This window comes from Heptranchias perlo, chromosome 4 (genome assembly GCF_035084215.1).
Source record: "Heptranchias perlo isolate sHepPer1 chromosome 4, sHepPer1.hap1, whole genome shotgun sequence".
Classification (NCBI taxonomy): domain Eukaryota; kingdom Metazoa; phylum Chordata; class Chondrichthyes; order Hexanchiformes; family Hexanchidae; genus Heptranchias; species Heptranchias perlo.
Window position 1 is genome coordinate 16,197,413 of NC_090328.1, and position 17,149 is coordinate 16,214,561.

Consider the following 17,149-nt stretch of genomic DNA (forward strand, 5'->3'; position numbering starts at 1 on the left):
TTCAGCCATCAGCAAACTTGCTGCTCCATGAATCTCTCTGTCACCGTTCCCAGCTCGTTCAGCTGTCAAAAGCTGCTGGTATTCAGCCCTCTTACTAATCCTTTCCTTCTATTTGTCTCCAGTTAGAGAAAGTACAGGAATGCTTTTTGAAAACAGGCCTTTCCCACCCTCCCACAAGTAAAAAGAGTTCCACCATGGATGTAATAGTGCAAAAAAGGTTTACAAGGAAGATATCAGAACTGAGAGGTTATACCTATCAGAAAAAATTGAACAGGCTGGGGCTCTTTTCTTTAGAAAAGAGAAGGCTGAGGGGTGACCTGATGGAGATTGTTAAGATTATGAAAGGGTTTGATAGGGTATATGTAGAAACGATGTTTCCACTTGTGGGGAGATCAAAACTAGGGACCATAAATATAAGATAGTCACGAATAATTCCAGTAGGGAATTCAGGAGAAACTTCTTTACCCAGAGAGTGGTTAGAATGTGGAACTCGCTACCACAAGGAGTAGTTGAGGCGAATAGCATAGGTGCATTTAAGGGGAAGGTTTTGCTGATAGGGTTAGATGAAGAAGAGTGGGAGGAGGCTCGCGTGGAGCATGAATATTAGCATGGACCATTTGGGCTGAATGGCCTGTTTCTGTGCTGTATATTCTATGTAATAGAGCCACTTCATTCACACTGTGGAAGTTGGAATTGTCCAGCTTTCGAACATTGTTCTCTTGCTTTCTTTCAATGGAGAATAAGAGAAGGAATAGCACTGCCTGAATCCCAGCACTGTTGACATAAGGCAAGGAGCAAGACTAAAAAGAGAAAGAGAAAGGATACGGGGAATGAACTTTCTCTCTTCATGTAACTTCTCCATTTTACAAGCTGACAGGCTTTGGACCAGAGTCAGGTTTGTTCTTGGGCTTGTACACAATTGGTTAAGAAACTCTGTGCCACACCATATGAACAGTGTAAAGATGGGATAGCAAACCTCTGGAGCTTCCTTTAGCCACCATATTAGTGACCTCCTCACAAAATTCAAATAGGTTAGTCATACATGACCTACCCTTCACAAATCCATTTTTGACTCTCTTTGATCAGCTCATACTTGTCCAAGTTCTCAGTCACTCTGTCTCTGATGATAAATTCCAGAAACTTCTCCACAGCTGACATTAAACTGACAGGTCAACAGTTTACTCCTTTCTAAAATAATGGAGTGTCATTTGCAATTTTCCAATCTAAAGGCATAATTCTCAAATCTAGAGAGTTTTGGAAAATTATGACTGATGCATCTGCAATTTCGTCACCTATTTATTTTAATATCCTAGCTTGGAAACAGGAGCAGGGAAAATGAACAGTGACAGGGGCAACAACAGCAACTTGCATTTATATAGCGCCTTTAATGTAGTAAAACGTCCCAAGGCGCTTCACCGGAGCGTTATCAAACAATGTTTGACACCGAGCCACATAAGGAAATATTAGGACAGGTGACCAAAAGTTTGGTCACAGAGGTAAGTTTTAAGGAGCGTCTTAAAGGAGGAGAGAGAGGTGGAGAGGTTTAGGTTGGAAATTCCAGAGCTTAGGGCCCAGGCAGCTGATGGCATGGCCGCCAATGGTGGGGCGATTAAAATCGGGGATGCGTAAGAGGCCAGAATTGGAGGAGCGCAGAGATCTCGGATGATCTTAGGGCTGGAGGAGCTTACAGAGATAGGGAGGGGTGAGGCCACAGAGTGATTTGAAAACAAGGATGAGAATTTTAAAATCGAGGCGTTGCTGGACTGAGAGCCAGTGTAGGTCAGCGAGCACAGGGGCGATGGGTGAACGGGACTTGGTGCGAGTTCCGGGATGGCAGCAGAGTTTTGGATGAGCTCAAATTTACGGAGGGTGCAAGGTACGAGGCCGACCAGGAGAGCATTAGAATAGGGGCAGGTAACATAGCTCTTGGTTGACTAAAGTGGTCTCTGCCTATGGCGCTGCTGTCCACGCACTATTGACATGTTGTTCATTGCAGCATCATTCGAACAATCGATGGGAAAATCCTGCACAAGTACAAGCATCCAGCTGCTGTTTTTGGCTGTGATTGGAGCCAGAATAATAAGTAAGTAAATCCTTCTAACAGGCCTACCCATTCACTTACTGTTTTGGATTTGTAACCACTTATCCCGGTAAAGTGTGAGTCACATATTTGTTGTGCTGCCCATATGGACTCCATGTTTATTCAGCGGGGTCAAAGTGGACATGTAATGAAAATAACTGAATTTAATTTGCAGTTTTTGAAGTAAAAGGGCTCCCCTTCCCCCCACGCCCACCGATATCTACACTATCCTCCTCAGTCAGAAGGGTGGGACAATCCAGCCATTGAACATCTTCACAGATGCTATCATTGCAACTCCTTGATCATTCCACTGGTAGGTACGCGTGAGCAATGGAGAAGAAGGGAGTAAGAAAGCAAGAGAAAAGGAATCAAGTTATTGCAGTTGGTTAACACATTGTTCTTTCATTTCTGGGAGCCGTTTTCGAATTCAGCCCAGACTGAGGAGGAACATCCCCTCAACCCATTGGCTATAGTGGTCCTACAAGAAGTGAGTTTGGGCAGTGACAATACACATAAACATGGACAAAACAGCTGACTTCCAGAGGTTAGGTGAGAGTAACTGCCCTTGACATAAAGGCAGCATTTGACCAAGTGTGGCATCACGGAGCCCCAATAAAATTGAAGTCAGTGGGAATCAGGGGGAAAACTCTCAAGTAGCTGGAGTCATACCTAGCACAAAGGAAGATGGTAGTGGTTGTTGGAGGTCAAATCATCTCAGCCCCAGGACATTGCTGCAGGAGTTCCTCAGGGCAGTGTCCTAGGCCTAACCATCTTCAGCTGTTTCATCAATGACCTTCCCTCCATCATAAGGTCAGAATTGGGGATGTTCGCTGATGATTGCACGGTGTTCAGTTCCATTCGCAACCCCTCAGATAATGAAGCAGTCTGTGCCCGCATGCAGCAGGACCTGGACAACATCCAGGCTTGGGCTGATAAGTGGCAAGTAACATTCACACCAGATAAGTGCCAGGCAATGACCATCTCCAACAAGAGAGAGTCTAACCACCTCCCCTTGACATTCAACGGCATTACCACCATCCACATCCTGGGGGTCACCGTTGACCAGAAACTTAACTGGACCAGCCACATAAATACTGTGGCTACAAGAGCAGGGTAGAGGCTGGGTATTCTGCGGCGAGTGACTCACTTCCTGACTCCCCAAAGCCTTTCCACCATCTACAAAGCACAAGTCAGGAGTGTGATGGAATACTGTCCACTCGCCTGGATGAGTGCAGCTCCAACAACATTCAAGAAGCTCGACGCCACCCAGGACAAAGCATCCCGCTTGATTGGCACCCCATGCACCACCTTAAACATTCACTTCCTCCCCCACCGGTGCGCCGTGGCTGCAGTCTGTACCACCTACAAGATGCAGTGCAGCAATTCGCCAAGGCTTCTTCGACATCACCTCCCAAACCCGCGACCTCTACCACCTGGAAGGACAAGGACAACAGACGCATTGGAACACCATCACCTGCACGTTCCCCTCCAACTAACACACCATCCTGATATGGAAATATATCGCCGTTCCTTCATCATCGCTGGGTCAAAACCCTGGAACTTCCTACCTAACAACACTGTGGGAGAACCTTCACCACATGGACTGCAGCGGTTCAAGAAGGTGGCTCACCACCACCTCCTCAAGGGCAATTAGTGATGGGCAATAAATGCTGGCCTTGCCAGCGAAGCCCACATCCCATGAATGAATAAAAAAAAATCTTCCTAGCAGGCATGGGCTCAAGTACAGTACCACTGCTGATTGGCACGAAACTCGGGCCACGAAGAATGCTGGTGTGGGAAATGGAAAAAGTCACACTGGTAACAGTATGGTTGCTTTTCTGAGGTTGGAGATAAGATACATTATTCGAGCAGAATTGAGGGAACTCTCTTCAGTGCTTTACCTGAGAGTGTTAATGCTCATTATTGTTCCTGGATAATTGCAAATGTAAAGTGTTCCACTCTCTCGTAGTAACATTCCTTAACACAATGAGAACCAAAAACAACCCCAAAAAGTTATATTTTAAAAATGTTTCTTTACTTTTATTATATATGTATTTATGAATTATGTATATTTAAACATCTTCATTAACTTCCAGAGATATGATAGCCACTGGCTGTGAGGACAAGAATGTTCGGGTTTACTATTTAGCAACCAGTTCTGATCAGCCTCTGAAGGTTTTCACAGGGCACACTGCCAAAGTGTTTCATGTCAGGTGGTCGCCGCTGAGAGAAGGCATCCTCTGCAGTGGTTCTGATGACAGGTATCTTTTCTTGAGCTCAGTAAGTAGGTGGTGGCTAAAGGTTTTATTTCAGTGAGTCATCACACAAAACTACTTTGAGAAGTAATTACTGAAGATGAAAAAAAAAATTCCTTCTCCATTTGCAATAATCTTGTCTTTAAGGACTGCTTTTAACCATTCAAATATGGAAGCTCTATTTTAATATCACAGTCCCCACCACTTGTTGCAGGCGAGTTGGTGATTTGCCCACTGTACGCAGTGGACGGTAAAGCCAAAAATCGAACCTAACCAATATATTTTACAATAAAACAGGCTTGATGCAGAACGCCTGCAGTCTGCACTTAGCAACTGCCTGTCGTAGTTGTTACCAGTTGCATCCGAATCAATACCGGTCAATAACAAGGTGCAAACAGCTGATTGAAGCTGCTTGAAGATTTGACTTCTAAACCATGTATTGGCTAAGAAAGCATGAGCAACAGAGCCAGTTGTAACTTTCAACTGAGCTGACCAGTGGATCCCCTGTGGCATTGCTCTGAGTGAGTTTCAGGATGAAGTGTAAGCTTATGCATGTAACTTATACGTAGAAATGAAGAAAGATCAGAAGATGGGTACGGTAGCATAGTGGTTATGTTACTGGACTAGTAATCCAGCAGGCCTGGACTAATAATCCAGAGTCATGAGTTCAAATCCTGCCACAGCAGCTGGGGAATTTAAATTCAATTAATTAAATAAAATCTGGAATTAAAATACTAGTATCAGTAATGGTGGCCATGAAACTACCGGATTGTCGTAAAAACCCATCTGGTTCATTAATGTCCTTCAGGGAAGGAAACCTGCCCATATGTGACTCCAGACCCACAGCAATGTGGTTGATTCTTAATTGACCTCCGAAATGGCCTAGCAAGCCACTCAATTGTACAATCTCGCTACGAAAAGTCATAATAAGAAAAAAACCGGATGGACCACTAGGCACCGGACACGACAAAGGCAAACCAAGCACAGTCGACCCTGCAAAGTCCTCCTCACTAACATCTGGGGACTTGTGCCAAAATTGGGAGAGCTGTCCCACAGACTAGTCAAGCAACAGCCTGACATAGCCATACTCACAGAATCATACCTTTCAGCCAACGACCCAGACTCTTCCATCACTATCCCTGGGTATGTCCTGTCCCACCGGCAGGACTGACCGACCAGAGGTGGCGGTACAGTGATATACAGTCAGGAGGGAGTGGCCTTGGGAGTCCTCAACATTGATTCTGGACCCGATGAAATCTCATGGCATCAGGTCAAACATGGACAAGGAAACCTCCTGCTGATTACCACCTACCACCCTCCCTCAGCTGATGAATCAGTCCTCCTCCATGTTGAACACCACTTGGAGGAAGCACTGAGGGTAGCAAGAGCAAGGGGGACTTCAATGTCCATTACCAAGAGTGGCTCAGTAGCACCACTGCTGGCCGAGTCCTGAAGGACATAGCTGCCAGACTGGGCCGGTGGTGAGCGAACCAACACGAGGGAAAAACTTACTTAACCAGTGTCCTCACCAATCTACCTGTCGCAAATGCATCTGTCCATGACAGTATTGGTAGGAGTGACCACCGCACAGTCCTCGTGGAGACGAAGCCCCGTCTTCGCACTGAGGATACCAAAAATGAATTCCAGCGGTGGTGAGAGTGACTGCCCTTGACATTCAAGGAAGCATTTGACCGAGTGTGGCACCAAGGAGCCCGAGTAAAATTGAAGTCAATGGGAATCAGTGGGAAAACTCTCCAGTGGCTGGAGTCATACCGAGCACAAAGGAAAATGGTAGTGGTTGTTGGAGGCCAATCATCTCAGCCCCAGGACATTGCTGCAGGACTTCCTCAGGGCAGTGTCCTCGGCCCAACCATCTTCAGCTGCGTCATCACTGACCTTCCCTCCATCATAAGGTCAGAAATGGCGATGTTTGCTGATGATTGCACAGTGTTCAGTTCCATTCGCAAGCCCTCAGATAATGAAGCAGTCCGTGCCCGCATGCAGCAAGACCTGGACAACGTCCAGGCTTGGGCTGATAAGTGGCAAGTAACATTCACGCCGGACAAGTGTCAGGCAATGACCATTTCCAACAAGAGAGAGTCTAACCACCTCCCCTTGACATTCAACGGCATTACCATCGCCAAATCTCCCACCATCAACATCCTGGGGGTCACCATTGACCAGAAACTTAACTGGACCAGCCATATAAATTCTGTGGCCACAAGAGCAGGTCAGAGGCTGGGTATTCTGTGGCGAGTGACTCATCTCCTGACTCCCCAAAGCCTTTCCACCATCTACAAGGCACAAGTCAGGAGTGTGATGGAATACTCTCCACTTGCCTGGATGAGTGCAGCTCCAACAACACTCAAGAAGCTCAACGCCATCCAGGACAAAGCAGCCCGCTTGATTGGCACCCCATCCACCACCCTAAACATTCAGTCCCTTCACCACCAGGCGCACTGTGGCTGCAGTGTGTACCATCTACAGGATGCACTGCAGCAACTCACCAAGGCTTCTTCAACAGTACCTCCCAAACCCACGACCTCAACCACCTAGAAGGACAAGAGCAGCAGGCACATGGGAACAACACCACCTGCATGTTCCCCTCCAAGTCACACACCATCCTGACTTGGAAATATATCGCCGTTCCTTCATCGTCGCTGGGTCAAAATCCTGGAACTCCCTTCCTAACAGCACAGTGGGAGAGTCTTCACCACACAAAATGCAGCGGTTCAAGAAGGCGGCTCACCACCACCTTCTCAAGGGCAATTCGGGATGGGCAATAAACGCCAGCCTTGCCAGCGACACCCACATCCCATGAACGAATTTTTTAAAAAGTGGCATACAGGCCTGGGGTTTGGAAAGGATTTCATATTAGATACAGTAAGACATTGGAGTGTTAAAGGAGGTGAATTTCTGCAGGGGTTGTCCCAATCGTCTGCTGTCGTAACTTTGGTGGAAGAACCATGGAAACCTCGGAAAAAATCGCCTAAATGGCTCTTCTCTCCAAAGTTATAGCATGCGATCGAGAGAACCCAAAGTGTTTTTTGATTGGGGCTTTTTGGCCAATCTGGCTGTCCTAGAAAAAGAAAAGAAAGAATTCCTTGACTCCAATTACATCAACATATGAATAAAATCTGGTTCTGCCCCAATCTTTCAGAACATTTTATCAATTAATTAGTTGCCGGTGTCATTTCTATCAGCAGCAGATTTGTGCAACTGCATAAACAAATTGGTCGTAAAACAAAAAAACAGAAAATGCTGGAACTACACCACAGGTCTATTTGCATCTCTAAAGAAAAAAGATAAGATTCATGCCTGAAAGCATGAACTTTTTTTTTCTTTTCAAATGCTCGCAGACTATTGTATATTTCCAATTTCTTTCATTATTATTTCTGATATCCAGCATTTGTACTTTTCTTTTTATTTAGTTATAGAGCAATTAACCTTTTAACAGCGTTGAAATGTATTTTATGACAAGAGGACTATGTTTGAGTTGATTTTTTTTTGAGTTTAGTAGTTATTGTAACGTTTCTGCACAATGTATTTTCTCAACAGTACTGTAAGGATATGGGACTATACACAGGATGCCTGTATAAATATCCTAAGTGGACACAAAGCACCTGTACGAGGTCTGATGTGGAACACAGAGGTCCCTTACCTTCTGATTTCGGGCAGCTGGGACTACACTATTCGTGTCTGGGACACTAGGGATGGAACTTGTCTGGACACTGTGTACGACCATGGTGCAGATGTTTATGGTAATAGCACATCTTGTTTTTAGTGTCCAGCTCACTCTAATAGAATATACAGATAGACCATGAGGAACGAGAGTGGAAATTAATGTTTGAGGCGATAGTGTTATTAATTTAATCGACACATCAAGCATAGGATTACAGCCTATTGTCATTCAATTCTGTTCTATGATATTTCCAAACCAAGTGTAATACCAAAATGGACATGAAGGGGTAAATCGTATGAATTAGTTCTCCTGGTCAGAAGTCTTGCTTGCCAAGAGGACACATCAGACAGTCAGGTGCAGAAGTCAGCATGCCCGATTTACGGCTCCAATTTTCCAGTTATTCATTTTAATGACCAGGAAAATTGGGATTGCAGCAAGCCTCACCCACTGACCTCTATTCCCGATTGTTCAGTCTGCCTCCCATTGAGCGAGGCTTCGATTTGAGACTGATGATATGTAGAATTTATCCCATAAAGGATTCAAGTGCTATATTTTACCTACAACTGTTTTCAAGTATTCGGGACAGACTAAAGCGTTTACCTGTTTGTTCTTTTCTGTACCCTTCAGAGTTATAGTAATTTTAGAGGGGAGGGGGATTACTTAATTACCTGGATGTAGATTTTCTGTGGTGACTATTCAAACATAATAGGAACTTTCACTGTTAGCAGGTGAAATCTTTATAATTCAAGGCAACGCATTTCCTGGTATCAGAGCATTAAAAATAACTTTACATTACCTCAGTTTTAGTCACATGGCATATAGGTGGCTTTTTATGTCACTGCTCAGCTGAATGATCTCTCAAAATATTCTATTTATCATATGGAATAACAGACTTGTTTATTTGGAAGCAATGAACACCTCAGAGTGAATAAGTCATTTAGAAACCACTTGATTTTTCACCCTTTAATATCTTTAATATCATCTGAAACCCATGAGCTCTTGTAATGTACTTCTAAATGCCTAGCATCAAATGGTCTGTCTTTCATAAAATTCCTCTGTTATATGTTACAGCTATTTCATTCTGACCGTTTCCCCATGAAAGGGTTTTAAATTTATTGCTGCAATTTGTTTGCTGAAGGTGTTGCTTATGAATTCATTCAATGAATCTAAAATTGACAGGAGTCAATTGGGATACTTCAGCCAAAAAAATAACCCAGTCATATATTTGTTTAGTGAAAAGCAAATGGTTTTGGCTATTTGATGTCAGATTCTAGTAAATGATTAATAATAAGTGTATACGCACAAATCAAAATATTTCTGGAACACTGTTTGCTAACTGTTTACTTTGAACAGGGTAAGCGATAAGCTGTGATCACTATCCCTTTCTTAGAATTAATGATTCTGACCATTATTTCTATGAAGACATTATCAAAGCTTTAATGGGTGCTGATAGTGTAGACTTGGAAATAGCTCAATACTGGCCGTTATCATTCAGAAGAGGTTATGGTTATAATGGGAGAGGGAGCAGATGTAAAACGTTTAATAAAAGCTGGAAATGCACAGTGGATCGGTCAAAAGATGGGCTGGGAATTTCCTGGGGGCTTCCCCCGCTCCACCGCCGTAACTTCGGAGATTCCGACGCACGTCCAGCAAAGTTGCAGCGGAAGAGCAGGAAAAGCCCCGAGGAAATTCCCCGCCATTTTGGGGTAGAAACCCCTCATCACAACTCGTGGTAATGTTGCATGAGGGAAGCATTGGTTTACCAGAATAAACAAACCTGAGAAAGTGGGCCTGTCAATCATTCAGCCTGCAGCCTGAGAGATATTACGCTTGATGTGACTCCTTGGATTATTTTTCAATGAACTTTTTCTCTCGATCATGCTTCAGATACATTTTTTTAAATGAAGGTTTTACCTCCCAGTCTCAATCGTGCACCTTTAGATTTTTTTGCTCTATTTTCTCCCTCTCAAAGGTCCTTTTTGGGCCGTGTGCCTGTGCTGCCGTGGGGATGGGCAGGTGGCTTATTCCCAGAGCACTACCAACAGTTATTTTTGACTGGCTGGCAGCAGGCACGTTACAGCAGTCCACTGGGGTTACCCAATCTGACCTACCTGACCAGCAGTAGGTACACTTCCAACTTCTGCTCAACGCTATCTTGGACAATGACACAAATCAGAAACAGTGTGGAGTCAGGGTCAAACCTGAAGCCACCCAATCTGTGAGGATGCACCTTGAAGCAACATGTCCCTAATCCATCAGATTCCTTTATTTTATTTGTAACAGGATATCTGCAGATTAACAACTTGCAGCTCAGTTGCTTATTGCCTTAATGGCCCGAATTGCTGATGAAATAACGTAGAGGCTAACAGGGCTCACCGTTATTTAAGGGCAAATGGAAGAGCAAAGTTCCGGAGAGCGCACATGCGCAAATGCAGAAATCTGGAAATTGCTCTACTAGTTACCCTGCGCATTTGAAAGCTTTGCGTTAAAGAGATCTCGCCAGCTGAATGAATGGACCAGCACGAACTTGCTGCATTGCCCAGCTGGAAACAAATTAATCTCTCCATAAAAAAGGTACGTTGGTTTTTTTAGGTCTAAACTAACTTTTAATGGCATGGTAAGTATTAATGACTGCCAAACAACCTCTCTGGCACTGAAAATTAACTTTGAAAAATGTGGAGTCACATTACTCTCGCTATTAATTGTTGGGGACATTTAAAAGAAAACATTTTTAAAATTTAAAAATTTTATTTTTTTACTCATTCTTTCTGTCTCTTTTACCTCTGCCTTTTAATCTTACCCTCTATTTCGCTTTCTCTAACTAATTTTATAGAGAATTTACTAAACTACCTGACACTTCCTGATTCTGACTGCACGGCTTGTCAGTGATGCTTCCAGCTGATTGATTGAGAGGAGAGAGAGCTTCTTTCCCCACTCTCACAGCTCAGAGAAGCCCAGGAAAGACCGCTGCACTTCTTACAGGTCTCCACCGAAACATGTTGGCGCCCAGAAGCCCGCGAAAAGCATGTGGGTGAGTTAGTTACTCACGAGCAGCGGGTGACGTCCGTTCGACGCTCAGCGCAATTCCCGGGCGATTATTATTTTAACTTTTTTAACATTTTGGATTTCAGCTTATTTGATAATAGACTATAGTTTTCAGTGTTTAATGTTCTAACGTTACCTTTTTGAATGTGTGCTGTAAATAACAGGAACTTAATTCCATCACCCAGGTTTGACCTGTCATCCCAATCGGCCCTTCACCATGGCATCATGTTCAAGAGACTCTACTGTGAGGCTTTGGTCGTTAACACCTCTAATTTCTCCTCTCCAAATAAACATTCTGGCTGACCAGCAGTGGGAAGAAATAATTGGGAATACAGGTAAGTGTGTCACCTAATTACTACTTTCCGATTTACCTCTTTGTCCATCCTACGTTTTTTTAACCTCGAGGGTATCCTCCTTGATGGTCTTGGCCCTTACATTTAGTTTCTCAAAAAAATAAACAAACACAAATTGTTTCGACGTGATCTCTTGTTCTAATAACGTGAGTTTTCTCAGAACATCAGCAAACTAGCAAATTGGGATTTAATTAAACCTAATTGGGACTCAATTGGAATTCTATTTGGGATTCAGTTGTTCATTCTAGCTAAAGATCAGCTTAGCTAAAAAAAAATGGAAGATGGCAGTGGTTGTTGGAGGCCAATCATCTCAGCCCCAGGACATTGCTGCAGGAGTTCCTCAGGGCAGTGTCCTAGGCCCGACCATCTTCAGCTGCTTCATCAATGACCTTTCCTCCATCATAAGGTCAGAAATGGGGATGTACATAGGAACATAGGAACAGCAGTAGGCCATTCAGCCCCTCGTGCCTGCTCCGCCATTTGATAAGATCATGGCTGATCATGTACGCTGATGATTGCACAGTGTTCAGTTCCATTCGCGACCCCTCAGATAATGAAGCAGTCCATGCCCACATGCACCAAGACCTGGACAACATCCAGGCTTGGGCTGATAAGTGGCAAGTAACATTCACATCAGACAAGTGCCAGGCAATGGCCACCTCCAACAAGAGAGTCTCTAACCACCTCCCCTTGACATTCAATGGCATTATCATCACCGAATCCTCCACCATCAACATCCTGGGGGTCACCACTGACCAGAAACTAAACTGGACCAGCCACATAAACACTGTGGCTAAAAGATCAGGTCAGAGGCTGGGTATTCTGCGGCGAGTGACTCTCCTCCTGACTCCTCAAAGCCTTTCCACCATCTACAAGGCACAAGTCAGGAGTGTGATGGAATACTCTCTAATTGCCTGGATGAGTGCAGCTCCAACAACACTCAAAAAGCTCAACACCATCCAGGACAAAGCAGCCCACTTGATTGGCACCCCATCCACCACCCTAAACATTCACTCCCTTCACCACCGGCACACTGTGACTGCAGTGTGTACCATCCACAGGGTGCACTGCAGCAACTCGCCAAGGCTTCTTCGACAGCACCTCCCAAACCCGCGACCTCTACCACCTAGAAGGACAAGAGCAGCAGGCACATGGGAACAACACCACCTGCATGTTCCCCTCCAAGTCACACACCATCCTGACTTGGAAATATATCGCCGTTCCTTCATTGTCGCTGGGTCAAAATTCTGGAACTCCCTTCCTAACAGCACTGTGGGAGAACCTTCACCACACGGACTGCAGAGGTTCAAGAAGGCGGCTCACCACCACCTTCTCAAAGGCAATTAGGGATGGGCAATAAATGCCGGCCTCGCCAGTGACGTCCACATCCCATGAACGAATAAAAAAAAATGTATCTGATTTTTTTTTTCTCCAGTATTTTCTTGCCTCTTCCTGAAGACACCAACCAAGGCTTTCCATTTCTGCACTCGCCAGTGTGTCCCCCCTGACCCCCCCATCCCGCAATTTTCCCATCCATGACAGAAAATCATGAGCTGAAAAGCATAGAAGCAGAAAACATCAGCCACTGACTCATAAACAAAAGCAAAATACTGCAGATGCTGGAAATCTGAAATAAAAACTGAAAATGTTGGAATCACTCAGCAGGTCAGGCAGCATCTGTGGAGAGAGAAACAGAGCTAACATTTCAGGTTGATGAGCTTTCATCAGAACTGGAAGATAACTACCATAGCCACTGACTCCTGTTGGGTTATAGTCCCTCAGATGCCAGCTACACACCACTACTTTATTCAAGAGACAATTTTCATTGTGAGCCTCAGGAGGAGTAGGTAGATTCACTAACTGTGCTGTCAGAGAAGCAATGACGTATGATTTTACAATATACAGCTCACTGGGATGGAGGAGTTAATTAGTGTTTGCTGGTGACTATTTTGTGCCCCTGTTCAAGGTTTTGTTTGTTTAGTACAAGGAACGGTAGATGTCTCCAGAATAATTCTCTATGGAAGCCAATAATTGTTCCTTTTTCACTCCTACAATCTCAAGTCTTGATCTGAAGTCTTACACTGTTTCATGAATGTAAATATTACAGTTTTTTCAATATATTCTACAGGAAGGTATGGATCCCAGAGGATAATTTGTAAAGAATTGGCTCCAAATTTTAAGAGGGATGGAATTTGAATCTTAATTCAAATTCATTGTTGGGACCAATGACATAGGGAAGAAAAGGGAGGAGGTCCTGCTAAGAGAATATCAGAAGCTAGGAACTAAATTAAAAACAAGTCTTACGGGTAGTAATCTCAGTAATGGTCTCTTGAATGAAGTAGTGGTGCTAATTGGCATAGGGATAGGAAGAGACGGTGAATGCATGGCTGAAAGAGTGGCATGGGAAGGAGGGGTTCCATTTCGTGGGACACTGGCACCAGTACAGGGACAGAAAGGAGCTGTAACGTTGAGATGGGCTCCACCTGAACCAGAATGGGACCAGTGTCCTAGCGGAAAGGATAAATAGGTCTGTCGATAGGACTTTAAACTAGTAAGACGGATGGAGGGATCTGGTGAAGATAACATAAGTCTGAAGAAAAATGAAATTGAGAGTAAAGGTCAGACCAAGATAAGGAATAAGGGTAGCATAAACGGTCAAGGAACAAATACAGTTATAGAACATAAGTACAAAATGACTGTTAAAAATAAAGTGAGGGGAACAATCACTAAAAACAAATTAAATTGCCAGTACAGCAATGCACACAGCATCCAAAACAAAACGGCGGAACTGGAGGCAATAATTAATAGCGAGGAGCCAGATGTGATAGGGATAGCTGAAACATGGAGACCAGAACTGTGCACAATACTCCAAGTGTGGTCTAACCAAGGTTCTGTACAAGTTTAACATAACTTCTCTGCTTTTCAATTCTATCCCTCCAGAAATGAACCCGAGTGTTTGGTTTGCCTTTTTTATGGCCTTAATAACCTCCATCGCTACTTTTAGTGATTGGTGTATCTGTACCCCTAGATCCCTTTGCTCCTCTATCCAAGAAGTATGTGGCCTCATTCTTCATACCATAATGCACCACCTCACACTTATCTACATTGAAATTCATTTGCCAATTACATGCCCATTCCACCAGTTTATTAATGTCCTCTTGCATTCTTCCTTTGTATTAACTATACCCCCCAATTTGGTATTGTTCGCAAATTTTGAAATTGTACATCTGATTCCTGAATCCAAATCGTTAATATAAACTGTGAACAACAGTAGTCCCAGCACCAATCCCTGTGGAAAACCACGTCCCACCTTTTGCCAATCTGAGTACGTACCCTTAACCCCACTCTTTGTTTTCTGTTTTGTTGCCAACTTGCTATCCATTCTGCTACGGGTTCCCTGACTCCACATGCTCTGACTTTAGTTATGAGTCTACAATGCAGTACCTTATCGAAGGCCTTTTGAAGATCCAGATATATTACATCTACTGAATTACCCTTGTCTACTCTTTCTGTTACTTCTTCAAAAATTCAATAAGGTTCGTTAAGCATGACTTTCTCTTCTGAAATCCATGCTGGCTTGTTGGGCCTGGGGGAAGCACTCCTGCTCCTCCGGGCTCACAACCTGTGCCGGAAAGGCACATACCTATTAGTTTCGGGCCTCTTCGCCTCCTTTCTCTTGGCGTAAAAAAGAAGGCCCAAGAATCTCGGCCCCCAGGGGTTGAAATTGGAAACTCTGGAAAATTGGAAGCCGGCAGCCTCCTTGAAAGATTTTAATCACCAACCCGCCTCCTGGGAGCGGCTTGGTTGCCCGCCCCTCATCCCGCCTGGAAGTGGGCGGGTTGGGAGCAGGTCCAAAAAGGTTGTGATTTTGAATGCCCCCCGCCCTCAACCCACCGGTTTTTCCCTTTTAAAATCGTGCTCAAGTGTTTCTGCATGTGGAGGAGTTCAAAACTAAAGGTCATAAACATAAAATAGTCGCTAATAAATCCAATAGGGAATTCAGGAGAAATTTGTTCACCCAAAGGGTGGTAAGCATATGGAACTCGCTACCACAAGGAGTCATTGAGGCAAAAAGCATAGATGCATTTAAGGGGAAACTAAATAAGCACATAAGGAAAAAAGAAATAGAAGGGTATGCTGATAGGGTTAGATGAAGTAGGGAGGGAGGAGGCTCTTGTTGAACATAAATGCCGGCATAGACCAGTTGAGCCGAATGGCCTGTTTCTGTGATGTAGTTTCAATGTGACTCAACGTAATATATGTAAATCTGCTTTATCAGTTAACCATATTTCATTATATATGTAAATATAATGAATTTCAGGATGGGATTTATAACATTTAAACTGCTAAACCAATTTATAGTTGCTGGCAAAGCAATTGCCACATTAATATTACAAAATAACACTTCATGGTTGATAGCTTATAATCAGTGGAAAACTTATTTTCAAAACTCCAAAGTGAAAATATCCATGATCAGATAAAGAATTGTAGAAAATGGTATGTGACATATACTTACATGCTCAAAATGCAACTCATTTGCATATTAATAAAACCTCCTTGACACTCGTCAATCAAGGGCTTCCAGAGCAGCTGCAAAGAAGGAATGGAACAAAGCACCTGTTTCCTGCAGTCCTTAACTCTTGACGTTCGTTTGAAAAAATATTCTCTTTCTGGCTGCATTGATGGTGCAGCTGTTCATCTAAGACCAGTATCTCTACAGTGCGCTGCTCAGTCAACAGACCTGATTTCATTGAATCATACAGCACAGAAGGAGGCCATTCAACCCATTGTGCCTGTGCCGGCTCTTCAAAAGAACTATCCAATTAGTCCCACTCCCCTGCTCTTTCCCCATAGCCCTGCAACTTTTTCCTTTTCAAGTATATATCCAGTTCCCTTTTGAAAGTTACTTTTGAATCTGCTTCCACCACCCTTTCAGACAGTGCATACCAGATCATAACAACTCGCTGCGTAAAAAATATTCTCCTCATCTCCCCCCTAGCTTTTTGCTAATTATCTTAAATCTGTGTCCTCTAGTTATCAACACTCCTGCCAGTGGAAACAGTTTCTCCCTATCTACTCTACGAAGACCCCTCATAATTTTGAACCCCTCAATTAAATCTTCCCTTCACCTTCTCTGCTCTAAGGAGAACAATCCCAGCTTCTCTAATCTCTCCACATAACTGAAGTCCCTCATCCCCAGTACCATTCTAGTAAATCTCCACTGCACCCTCTCTAAGGCCTTGACATGCTTCCTAAAGTAAGGTGCCCAGAATTGGACACAATACTCCAGCTGAGGCCTAACCAGTGATTTATAAAGGTTTACCATAACTTTGTTCCTTTTGTACTCTATGCCTCTATAAAGCCAAGGATCCTGTATGCTTTTTTAACAGCCTTGTCGACTGTCCTGCCACCTTCAAAGATTTATGTATGTGATCCCCCAGGTCTCTCTGTTCCTGCACTCCTTTAAAATTGTACGATTTAGTTGATACTGTTTCCGCTCATTTTTCCTTCCAAAATGCATCACTTCACACTTCTCTGCGTTAAATTTCATCTGCCATGTGACTATGTTCTCCTGAAATCTGCTGCTATCCTCTTCACTTTTTACTACATTTCCAAGTTTTGTGTCATTTGCAAACTTCGAAATTATGGCCCCTATACCCAAGTCCAGGTCATTAATATATATCAAAAAGAGCAATGGGCCTAATACTGACTCCTGGGGAACACCACTATATAC

The 17,149-nt window shown here is 43.8% G+C and overlaps 1 protein-coding gene across 2 annotated transcripts in view; it reads left to right on the forward strand.

Annotated features, from left to right (window-relative positions):
- Window positions 1-17,149, forward strand: part of wdr17 (WD repeat domain 17) — a 147,536-nt gene that overhangs the window by 79,168 nt on the left and 51,219 nt on the right. For both annotated transcript variants that reach the window (XM_067982517.1, XM_067982516.1), the window contains 4 exons: window positions 1,997-2,083; window positions 4,177-4,341; window positions 7,894-8,096; window positions 11,248-11,397. In XM_067982517.1, the coding sequence (XP_067838618.1) occupies window positions 1,997-2,083; window positions 4,177-4,341; window positions 7,894-8,096; window positions 11,248-11,397 (605 nt within the window). The remainder of the gene's footprint in view (window positions 1-1,996; window positions 2,084-4,176; window positions 4,342-7,893; window positions 8,097-11,247; window positions 11,398-17,149) is intronic.